General features: G+C 38.1%; 1 protein-coding gene across 2 annotated transcripts; it reads left to right on the forward strand.

Moving 5' to 3' along the window:
• Positions 1-9,955: 9,955 nt before the first annotated feature.
• LOC121263974 (heavy metal-associated isoprenylated plant protein 3-like) lies at positions 9,956-11,577 on the forward strand. 2 transcript variants are annotated; one of them, XM_041166984.1, is made up of 7 exons: positions 9,956-10,020; positions 10,152-10,278; positions 10,433-10,638; positions 10,726-10,728; positions 10,884-10,965; positions 11,087-11,388; positions 11,438-11,577. In XM_041166984.1, the coding sequence occupies exons 1-6, from the start codon at positions 10,012-10,014 to the stop codon at positions 11,344-11,346; spliced, it is 687 nt and encodes a 228-aa protein (XP_041022918.1). In that variant the 5' UTR covers positions 9,956-10,011; the 3' UTR covers positions 11,347-11,388; positions 11,438-11,577. The 2 variants fall into 2 exon arrangements, with proteins under 2 accessions (XP_041022918.1, XP_041022919.1); XM_041166985.1 differs by lacking the exon at positions 10,726-10,728.
• Positions 11,578-11,895: the final 318 nt, after the last annotated feature.

The raw sequence follows: 11,895 nt of genomic DNA on the forward strand, positions 1-11,895 counted from the left end.
TCCAGCCTAAAATACATCTTTTAAGAATGCCGGTACCCAATCTTGATGCTCCGCATATAAACTTTGTAGCCAGACATTCTCATGCAAGTTGTACGTTGTGATTAGTTGATCCCAACTCTCTTCAAACTCTTCAACACTTTGGGTGTCATACACAGATTTCATCAATGCAGTTTTCATCCCATTTTTGTACGAAGCATGTGAGCTAAGCTTTTCAGGGACTTTCTTCAGTATATGCCACAAACAAAATCGATGTCGGCTTTCTGGAAATACAATGGCAATCGCATTTTTCATCGCTCTGTCCTGATATGTGATAATAACTCTCGAAGCTATACCATCCATACACTTCAACCAGGTCCGGAATAACCAGACAAACGTCTTCGTATCCTTATTGGATATCAATCCTGCACCCAACAGAATTGACTGGCCGTGGTGGTTTACACCAACAAATGGTGCAAAGGGCATCCCATATCTATTCGTCAAATATGTGGTGTCAAATGTGATGACATCACAGAAATACTGATATGCTGCCCTACTACGGGGGTCTGCCCAAAAGACATTCTTTAACCTCCCCTCATCATCTAAATCCATCAATGTAAAGAACCCAGGATTTTTGTACTGCATCTTTAAAAAACATTCTTGAAGCGCTCCAATGCCACCTTTCCCAAGTTGCAGATGTCCTGCCTTGTCGATGTAATTTCGACAATCTTTTTCCAAAAAAGGGAGGTTCTCAAATCGACCTGCCCCAACGACAAGAGATCCGAAGCTCTTATTCATCTAGATGCCGGCCAAATCATTTGTATCTAGAACTCTTTTTACGGAATCACTCACTTCTCTATTACATCGGAAGAAGCGCGATTTAGTTGGACTGAGACCGTGGTTGTGAATATTATGAACTGTTGTCAACCTAAACTTTCCGTCAACTTTTAAGACATTAATCTTTGCCTTACATTCTGTCTTTCTTGTGGGTCGTGGTCTGGCGACATTCAACGTCTTATTACGAGCCTTCCCACCACGGGCACAACTAAGGGTGGCATATCTAACATTGCCATCCTTTCCCTTTTCAGTCCTTCTTGTCATCACTCCAAACCCACATTTCTTTGCATACTGCTTATAATAATTCATTACTTCTTCAAAATAATTAAACTCCATCCCCGACTTTGGCTCCTCAATCGTATCAGCACCAACTTCATCATCTAATTGAGATGTCCCGATAGTGCCATCTTCTGTATCTCGTGAATCTAGTTTATCTTCATCTCCATCTTCAACTCTAGAGCAGGTACATAGAATATCAGTTTCCCTACACTTGGGTGTTTCCTCTAAACCAACTCTTTTGCTCATAGCAGAGCTTGCAGTAATGAGAGGAGACGAGTAACTAATATTCTACAAAAAGAACAAAACATTACACTTTAACAAAAAAAAAAAAAAAAAAACACCTTTAAAAAAAGAAATACATGAATACAATTGCATCACCATTAGAATATTGCTTGGATATTGGTAGCCATTTGGATATGGCAAAAAAGCAGGTGACCCCGCAGGAATTGGTCCATAGTAACCATGCATGTAATTTGTGAAGTTTGGACAAGTTGAAGATATCTCTTTATCACTTCTTCTCATTTTTCAATAAAGAAAAGATAACTTTCCAGGACCTGAAACAAATAGTCACTCTTAAGTAGATAATTCATCATCACTGTCTATGAGTAAAATAGTCAGAAATAGTGACACTAAATAGCTATTACTCCAAGGATTTGGGGATATCATGTCAAATTGAGTCATTAAAGCCGCACCAAACATTCAACAGGTTATGTTAAGCATACAAGTTTAGTTTATCAATGTTACAACATCACTGCATTCATCTAGCATGCATTCATCTAGCAACATCACTGCATCTGGTATCAAATGAAATCACTTTCACAAATTCGAATTCCAAAGCAAACACAAAAAGAGAAACAACCAATCCACCAAAAATGAAAACATTATCTGCCCAAGATTAAATATGACCAAATACAAAACATAATCAACATAATGAACGAAAAAAATTACATATCCGGCTGTGTATTACATACTAACATAAATGAAAATTAAAAATATGGAGCCGTTGAATGATGATGGAAGTACTCCATTTGAGTACTCCATTCGAGTACATAATCAAAACTAAATACATTTTTAATTCATATGAAGATCAATTCTGGTTAGGCTTAGATGCTCAAAACAGAGAAATGATAAACTCATTCAAGCTCAAGCACATACAATGGAGCCTCAAAAAATTGATATTCAACGATGCCAACGACGTCCACCCCCAACGACGGCTACGCACAATGACGCCAACACGGGATTCAGCCCAGTGGCTACCCACAACGACGCCAAGACTCAGTTGACTCGCTACCCACAACGACGCCAACACTCGGTCGATACCCACAACGACGCCAAGACTCAGTGGCCACCGACAATGATGCCTACACTGGATTCAGCAACGACGCCAAAGACCAACGGGATTTCACTGGAACGGTGGCTTTCGGTTCTCAAGAGATTTCGTTCCTTCTGGGTTGCACGGTTTCTTTTCCCTTCTCCTGGCCGATTTTGATTTCTGAAGGAGAAAATGGATTCCCGCATTTTGTGTTTTTCGTTTTCATTTTTTTTTATTATTTTTATTTTAATAATAAATCGGCTAACGTGGCGTAATGCCACTTCAGCCAATTCCCCAGCGTGTACCCGTCCCGTGTACCCGTAGAAGAAATGTTTTAGTATTAGCATTGGCAGAGTCGGCGGATTATTTGCCACGTATGGGTGCTTATGGGATTTCGAGATCTAATTGGGATTACATAATGGAGTTGCCGCTGGCGGTGGGAGGTTTGTTGAGAATAGATTATTTGGATTTGTCGTATTTTAGATTGTGATGTTTAAAAAAAAAAAAGAATTATTCTATATTTTATTTTGATAATCGGATTATGATTATATATAATTTTCAAGTGTTCGGTTGTAACCATGATATTCTTCTGAAGTGAGGAGTATCAATAAAATTGAGATACTGTCCTCTTTCTAAATAAAAGGTCTAAGCTAAAGTCAAAATTTGTCTAAAATTACATATTTTGTTTAAAGTCAAAACTATTCAATATATAACCCCGCATTATATTATCGATATATTAGACAAAATATTAATATAATATTATGTTTTTAATAATAATATTTTTTAAACATTATTTTTTCATATTTGGTAACTATACTAACTATATGTTAATTAATAATTAGAGATAACAATATTAATAACCGCCAGGGTCATATGAGTCTCGAAAGTGTCTAAGTGTTCCAATGGGTCTTTTGACCCTTCATACGCTTCTATCTGAGGGATTTTGAACTTCGGAAGTATAGGTACTGCCATAATCTTAGCTATATGGCAGTTCCATGCTGGTGAGAAGTTGATCTATCATAGAGGGTTAGCCTATCTGCTTAGCTACTTCTATCTGGATCTGCATGTTGACCCTATGTCCCTCTTCATCTACAGTGGTCACGTTGGAAGGGGATGGACCTCAGAGTGATGACTCTGTCGATCTGCCTTTGGTCCTGCATCACCCCTTCGCAAGACAACATTTTCTTGCCGAAGGGTCTCCAACTCCTCCATGAGTTTTCATATTGCTTCACTTTATTCATTGAGTCTTCCTTCCATTGCTTCGGACTGTGCTGTTTCATGCAACAAACTCTGAGAGTGTGTTATTGCCGGCATATGAAGGACACATTAGTTATGTGACAACAGATATCCCACATACGGTGCCACTATTAACTTCGTGTTTCGCAGGCTTAGGTAACTCTATGTTGGCAATGCTCGAGCGGTCACCTGCACATTAATAAGGGGGGACCTTGGGATCCGGTGTTCCTCTGATACATAAGTTAGCTATGGTATAGAAGATGAAGATGAGTAATACTGAAGATGTGAGTGTAAGATAACCTCCTTGTTTGCTGCAGGTGGTGTTTATTTATACTTGCCGACTTGGCCTCCATGGTAGTGGAGTGTTGTATAACATGAGATGATATGTTCATGTTGTCTACTAGCCGAGCTATCTTTGTGCCGTTAGCTCGCCGAGCTATTAAGTGCTCAGGGTTCTTGTGTGTAGCCCAGGCCTTGGGTCGCATTGAATGCAGCACGCCTTCTGTTCTGGGCCGTATTAAATGCGACATGTTTTCTGCCCTAAGTTCCTCCTATCTCATTAATGTCTGGTGTGAACCGCCAATATTTTCCCGACTCGCATTGAATGTGATATTCCTTCTTCCTTAAGCCTCTCATGTATCCTCTAACTTGGTTTTTGACGTAAGCATGGTCCGACCCGAGTCTCATACCCAGGTTTTGACCCAAGACTTCCTAATCTGTTCTACCTAGCCCAGACCTTGGTTTTAGCCTGGCCCAAGGGATTTACTCCCTTCACACTTAGTTTCTGTCTATGTTGTAGATTGTATTGCATTTGACCATTTGATGTATGCCTTCCTAGTGAAACTTATGGGCCATTTTTATTATCAATATTGCTTTGCTCTTAAATGTTTTCAGAAACCCTATAAACTTAGCACAAGGTATAATGCATACCAAACCTGAGTTAATAATCTTTTTAAGGTTGCTTTAGGAATAAGCTAGCAAATGATTTTATCAATTTATAAGCTATTTGATACAGAAATGTGCTTTCAATTACGGATCTGAATACTGAGAAAGGCTTCTTGCGATAGATTTCCCCGATTACTATTATTTCCAGAGGGTACCACAACTAATGGAAGGGTCCTTATCTCTCATTCCAACTTGGTGCATTCATCCCAGCTAGGATACCCAATCCAACCCGTGGTTGTCCGCTACCCTCACATACACTTTGACCAATCATGGCATGGGCACTTATCTTATGTGGATTTTTTTTTTTTTTTTTTTTGGCTTATCAAATATATTTGCCTTTCTAGAATTTGTATATGTTTTGAACTTCTACATGAGTAGTGAGTCGATCCTTTCAGATGACTTCTATTAGCTTTTTGATACTAGGATATTCATGTCTGTTCGAGTGAAGGGCTTTCAGGTTCTCAAAGCATGTTTGATTTGCTATTATATTTTCTTTAATATTAAGGGTCTAGCCAAATTGTTCTTATTAGTTCCTTTACCTTAACTGAACAAACTTATTTGCGGCGATTTATTATCACTCGTAAATTTATTAGAAGGATATTTTCACACACTAATTTTTTGTGCCTAGTGCTGTCACATTTGAATTGAAAATACATTAGCTAGATATCTATTTTTTTCTAGCTCTAAGCCATTAATTGTAGGCACTGCTCTACATGGATGTATGTAGAGTATTTAGGATCTTAAATTGTGGAAATAAATGTGTACATGCCAGTTATAAATTACTCGCCGGATTTGTAGGAAAGTTCTCCTATATGTGTTTTTTTCCCCCCATTTTTCGATTACCTGTAGATTAATATCAGTAACAATCAACCATATGGGTGTATGCAGACTAGCCATGCTATTGCAACTGCACTTAATGTTGTACAAGCGTCTCATTCCTACGGGGACTTAATGCTTCTAACGAAAGCGTCGGAGTCGAGATAGGTTTTAATTTCTTTCTCGCCTAATTGTTAGGAGTGGTTTGAATTTAGAGATGAGTTGATATGGATTGAAATGATTTGTAAATAGTAGAATAAAAGTGCACTTCAAATCTGAAATTATTTGGCTAGGCAACGAAAAATCATGAAATGTTTTTCTGTCATTTTGGCATACGACTAAACAAATTAGAAGCCTCATGCCCAAATCATTCTTTCACCCTGTTCCACCAGATACATCCTCTAAATCATTGACAATTATGTTGTTCACTGCTGCGACATTAATGTTCGCCTCTCCAGTACTGTACATTGAATAGTAACTTGTTTGCTTCACGTATAATCAGCGAAAGAGTCGCTCATAGTAACCCGTTAAAGTTGACGTTACTTTTTTTTCTTTATTTTTTTTTTTCGTATTTTTTTAATATATTTAAATATTTTAAAAAAATTAAAAAAATATCCCAATACACTTAAAATCACTTAATTAATCACTAAATAAAAAAAAATTATCAAGTGATCAAATTAAACGGTACAACTTGGAAGGTAAAAGTAGTTTTTTCCTCAATGAAACTCAACAATTGTAGTGTTTGGTACGTACTCATGTCGGTATCATACTATTTGCAGGAATATCCTTCGAGTTATATGGTTGAAATGGCTAGGGTGGAATCGGTGAGTCCTTACACCCAAACGCCTCCCTGCAAATCCTTTCTTACATGTACATTATAAGTTATAGGATTCTTTATAAAGGTTTCCTTTTGCTTACTTTTTTTTTTTTGCACTTATTAAGAAGCAATTGTATTGGTAAAGATAGGCATAGTCCAAGTAGATCCGAAGTATACATATGACTACACCAAATTAAGAACTAGAAATTGTTACAAAGAAATCATAAAAATTGAGACCATTTAACTCTAAAATAATGACCTACATAAATAAAGTCTTCTAAAAGAAACTCCTAAACTCCTCCGAGGTTTCCCTCTGCTTACTTGCTCAAAGTATATATGTTTTCCTTCTTTATTTGTCCCCCATAATTGGTCTCATGAAGACAACTTTTTTGTTTGTGTGCGCTCTCAAAATTGTGGCTGATAGTACGTAACTCCTCTGATTCATCTGTTCCCTTACACCACTATTCATATTGAGTGAGTTTACTTGAAACGGTAACTTCTTTGATCCCTTTCTTCATGACACAAGACCTGCTTATCAGTCTTTTCTTATATAATGTGCATTAAGTGTACAATTACGCTATGATTAGTTACTTCTAGTTGCTGCCTATGCTAGAACTCACAGAATTAAGGCCAGTCTTTTATAAGAATATTCTTTTAATAAGCGATAAGAATTTCATTGAAAGGTGCAAAAGGTGCATTCCAAACACGTCTTTGATAAAAATATTAATCAGTATTGCTTAGGTGTGAGAAAAGGTTCCTACTTGCCTAGTTGCCTCATATGGTGTATTTGGGGGAAAATGAATGATAGAATATACCTATAAAAAAGAAATGATAGAATCTTTTCAAGACCAAAAATAAACGATGGAGGAACTCAGGACTTTCCTTTTTTTTTTTGATAAGTAATCAAAGATGTATTAATAAAGATAGGCAAAACCCAAGTACACAAGATGGTATACAAGAGATGAAACCTATCTAGATTGAAGAAAGGGAAACTAGAAGATCATGAAAATTCATGCCATTAAAATCTAAAGCAATGGCCTATAGGAATAAAGTACGGAAAAATAGCATTCTAAGTTCCATCGGGGACCGCTCTTTGTTTTCAAAAATTCGATCGTTGCGCTCTTGCCATATACACCACATAATACAGATCGGGATCATGTTCCACATCGCCTTGATTTGTTGCGCTCCTCTTGGAAGTGTCCAGCTAGCCAATAGATCTACCACCGTTGCAGGCATAACAAAGGCTAACTCTATCCGGCTAAAGACTTCGACCCACAAGGCTCTAGTAGTCTCACAATGTAGCAAAATGTGTGCCACTGTCTCGCCATATCTCTTGCACATGTAACATCAGTCTAGTATAACTAATCGGTGCTTCCTCAGATTATCAGTAGTTAGAATCTTCCCCAACGCTACTGTCCAAGTAAAGAAGATCGCTTTCAGAGGCGCTTTATTTCTCCAGATTCTCCTCCACGGGAACGGGGTGGTGGCAGTTTGGGTAAATGACTTACAAAAGGATCGAACTGAGAAAATGCCCTTACCCGCAGGAGTCCACCACAGCCTATGTAGTTTCTGACTATTTGGCTTTACAGAATAAAGCAAACTGTAAAAAGCCTCAAAGATGTCCACTTCCCAGTCTTGCGCCGCTCTACTAAATGTGACGTTCCACTGCACATGGTCCCCTATATGAAGCATAAGGTCCTTTACCGAAGCTTCCTGGTTGCATGCCAACTGAAAAATAGCTGGAAAAGTATCTTTTAGGGCTTCATTCCCACACCATATGTCCCTTCAAAACTTAATGCGAGAACCCCTCCCCAACACTAATTTGAATGGCTACTAAAATCCCCCCACCCTTTCCTAATGTGTTTCCAAACTCCCACACCTCTAGCCCCATACACCTCTTCAGTGCACCAACCCCCCACATGCTTCCATATTTATAGTCAATCACCTGCTTCCATAACGCTTTTGTCTCGTTATTATACCTCCATAACCACTTTCCAAGAAGGGCCCAGTTGAAAATTCGCAGATTTTTTATACCCAAGCCACCAGACGAGAGTGATGTACACACCTTATCCCAGCTGACCAAGTGGAATTTGAATTCATCCCCTATCCCCCTATAGGAAATCACGATATAGCTTGTCAATCCGAGCCGCTACCCTGGTAGGCAACTGAAACACAGATAGGGTAGCGGCTCTTATCCCTTATCCCTTTTCAGCACTTTCCTCCTTTGGATAGTTTCTACATACTTTAATTAGCTTAATTTTCATGATTATGTTGTTGGATCATAATGACTGAGTTGAGAAGTTCAAGTAATTTATGTATTCTGTTTTTGTGTATTTTTTTTTTCATTTTGTGAAAAACCTTTTCCGGTGAGTAAAATTTGCCGGAAATATTTTTTTCGTCCATTAAACTTATTGCAGCGATAAAAACTCGCCCAAAAGCTCTATCTCGATGAACATTACGCGCTGGTAATACTTAATGGCGACAATAATTCAAAATTGCTGGAGAAAGGTCTAGTCATTTACGGCGATTTATTGAGTATTTGTGATGAAAGTTTTCGTTGCTATTGAATTTTCTCAATGATTTAATGGTAAACGGATCACACCATTTTCGGCGAGTTTTATGCTTATTGCAACGACTATATGTTGCCGAAAAAATAATTTTTCTTGACGAATTTTGCCTATCGCTGGTTCAATTTATAAATGATTAAACAATTGAGACGAACGTTGGCATAGTAGAAATTGCTGGGAAAGAGTAAATGCGGCAATTTTATGGGTTATTTGTGATGATTATTGGTGCCGAAAATGACAATTTTTCTTGTAGTGTGTAATCAAGTTTTGGTATGGTATAAAATTCAGAAAAAAAAAATGGTATGGGCAATTCTTTGACTTTTTATGGTGAAGTGTAAATTGAATAGTGGAAAAAGCTACTCTTCCCGCTGGTTTTATTTTTATTTTTATTTAATGATTAAGTAAATATTTTTTAATAATATTGTAATTTTTTATATATAAAAATATTTAAAAGTTAAAAAAAATACATGTTAAAAAAAATTAAAATAAACTAGCAGGAGCCGCTGGAATAATTGGATTTTGTTATGCTGTATGCAACCAGGGCAAGTCTCTCACTTTTTATGGCATAGTGCATCTTGGATGATGGAATAAGATTTTATATAGTGTAACTTGGGCAATTAGTGCATTCTTTTTTCTCTCACATTCATTGAGTTTCTAACTTTCCTTCATAAATTATAACTTGGTTAAGTCAAAATCAAGAGTTAACTGCTAAATCGGCAACAGACAGACATGACCCCATAACCCAACATTACCGCCAGCACCTAATCCATGCCGACCCCTTCCTCCTGCCGCTCCCTGCCCTTCCTCCCCCCATCCATATTACCACGCTGCATATGCCAAATATGGAGCACCGAATGGCCAATTAACAACCAGAGCAAACTCATAAAACTGGATCCAAGGGTAAGACAGTAATTTAAACCATCAAATAAACTGTACTATTCACAAGTCGGTAGAGGCTTTTACTATTGAATGATTTTAAGAAGATTCGCCAGGCGGCTCTTATCAAATTATATATCTGAGTATATTGAACACAATATTCCACACCTGCTGACCATGTCGTCATTACTCCACTTCCAATTAAGACGATCAAAGCTTCACGCCCACGCCTCTGACTCGGTCGCTATCCAATTCCCATTATAAATTAACCTAATAAATATACACGATTCAAAACTTTGCCTTCTAATCTTCAAAGTTCCTAACAATCCTTCTAGCAAATCTCTGAGCCGATGGATGTGGTCAGTCTCAAGTCTCTCTAGCTTCAGCTCTTCGATTATCCCCGTCTAACATACATTCCGTATGATTAACTTGCGTTGTTCTTGTTTTTGTTTTTCTTCCTTTTTTCTCTTTTTGTTTCTGTGGGAAGCAGAAATATCAGGGCGGGAAGAATGAGTGGGAGAAGAAGGCCAATGGCAAAGTCACCGCCGTTTTCAAGATGGACTTCCATTGCGAGGGCTGCGCCAAGAAAGTCAAGAAAGCCGCTCGCAGTCTCGGAGGTATTCATGGAAATCACTTCTTTAAGCAACAAATTTTAATGCTGAATTGAAAGAATAAATCGATTCCCATTAATTCGGCATCATTTTTTCCTTTTCCAATTCTTGGCATAAGCTTGTTCTTGAGAGCTTTGTTGTTGTTGATCCATGAATATAGGTTTTGAAGAAGTGAAGCTAGATTGTGCGGCAAACAAATTGACGGTAACGGGGAAAGAGGACCCAACGGTGATGAAGGAGATGCTGGAGAAGAAGACGAAGAAGATAGTGCAGCTCGTCTCTTCGCAGCCGAGGGAAGACGACTGTGGGGATGAGAAGCCGGAGGAGAAGTCGGAGACGGAAGAAGAATATGAGAAGCCCAAAGAGGTACACACTCTAACCTGCTCTTTACGACCGTCCTCTCGATCGTAAACATATATGCACGATGCGGCGTTGCCATCTATGACTTCGCAGATCGCAAACAACGCGCACTTTTAGCCCTCGTGATCGATCAGGAGGTTATCTAGAAAGATGAATTGATTCGATACCAGAAGGGGAGTTTTGAGTTTAAATTTATTATTCAATCTGTATTGCGAACTAATTTATGAGTGATTTTTATTTTATGAATCCAGAGTAAGGTAGTTCTGAAGATCAGACTGCACTGTGAGTACGGTTGCGTCAATGAACTAAAGAAGATCGTGGGGAAGTTCAAAGGCAAGATATCACCTAATTACCCCCCTCATTTTTCATTTTAGTCCTCCTTAATTATCCAATATTTGTAATCAAATTGTTTTGTTTGGTTAGAATGATCCAATTTGGATGGGTGTGGCTGCAGGAGTTGAGAAGGTGGATGTAGCCGCCGGCAAGGATCTGGTGACGGTGAAGGGCACCATGGTCGTTAAGGAGCTGGCTGCCTACCTCAAAGAGAAGCTGAGGAGGAGCGTCGAGATCGTTGAGCCCAAGAATCACGAAGGCGGAGATGAGAGAGCAAATATATCCGATGGCGATGAGAAAAAGAAAGATGGTCGTTTTTGCGTGACGGAAGTTGTGGCATTACTAGTGTTGATGCAGAAGAAGCGGTTGTTGTACTACTAACTGTTAAGTTTTATATTAATGTATGGATGTTTGAGATAAGAGGTTTTCTTTTCTTTTTTCTGTTTTTTTTTTTTTTGAAAGAAGATAAGAGGTTTTCTGGAGTTTATGAAACCTTTGTTTGTGTTTGAAAAGATCAAAGTTTTGAGAGATGTTTTATTAAATATGTTTTGAGTGACTGCGTATGAATATATATGTTTTGATTTTGAATACGAATAATTCTATTTACCGTCTCACGCACCCTATGTCATATGTTCTTAATTTTCTTTTCATAAAGCTTTATGAGATTTTGTTCAAGCAACTCCTTCCACACATTCCGCAGCCGCCATTGACTCTCTACCATCTCGGGATGTGTGCAGAGTGTTTTTTTTCTTTCCACTTCCACTTTTTTAATAGGACAATTCGAAAAATGATTGAAGGAGATTTTTTTTTTTTTTTTTTTTTTTACCTTCCTGTCAAAAAACAAATAGAAATACGGTATTCGTTGTACGTTTTGGAAGTGAAGACATTTTAGTATGGAAATAGACTGTCTGCTGCACCATTTGAGTCGCT

The sequence above is a fragment of the Juglans microcarpa x Juglans regia genome, chromosome 5D (assembly GCF_004785595.1).
Source record: "Juglans microcarpa x Juglans regia isolate MS1-56 chromosome 5D, Jm3101_v1.0, whole genome shotgun sequence".
In the NCBI taxonomy this organism is placed as follows: Eukaryota; Viridiplantae; Streptophyta; class Magnoliopsida; order Fagales; family Juglandaceae; genus Juglans; species Juglans microcarpa x Juglans regia.

What these genes read in the sequence shown, in the direction of transcription:
- LOC121263974 (XM_041166984.1), top strand. An exon ending in AGCCGCTCGCAGTCTCGGAG is followed by an intron (nt 10,279 to 10,432) that starts GTATTCATGGAA and finishes CCATGAATATAG; the next exon opens with GTTTTGAAGAAGTGAAGCTA. An exon ending in GATCGTGGGGAAGTTCAAAG is followed by an intron (nt 10,966 to 11,086) that starts GCAAGATATCAC and finishes GTGTGGCTGCAG; the next exon opens with GAGTTGAGAAGGTGGATGTA.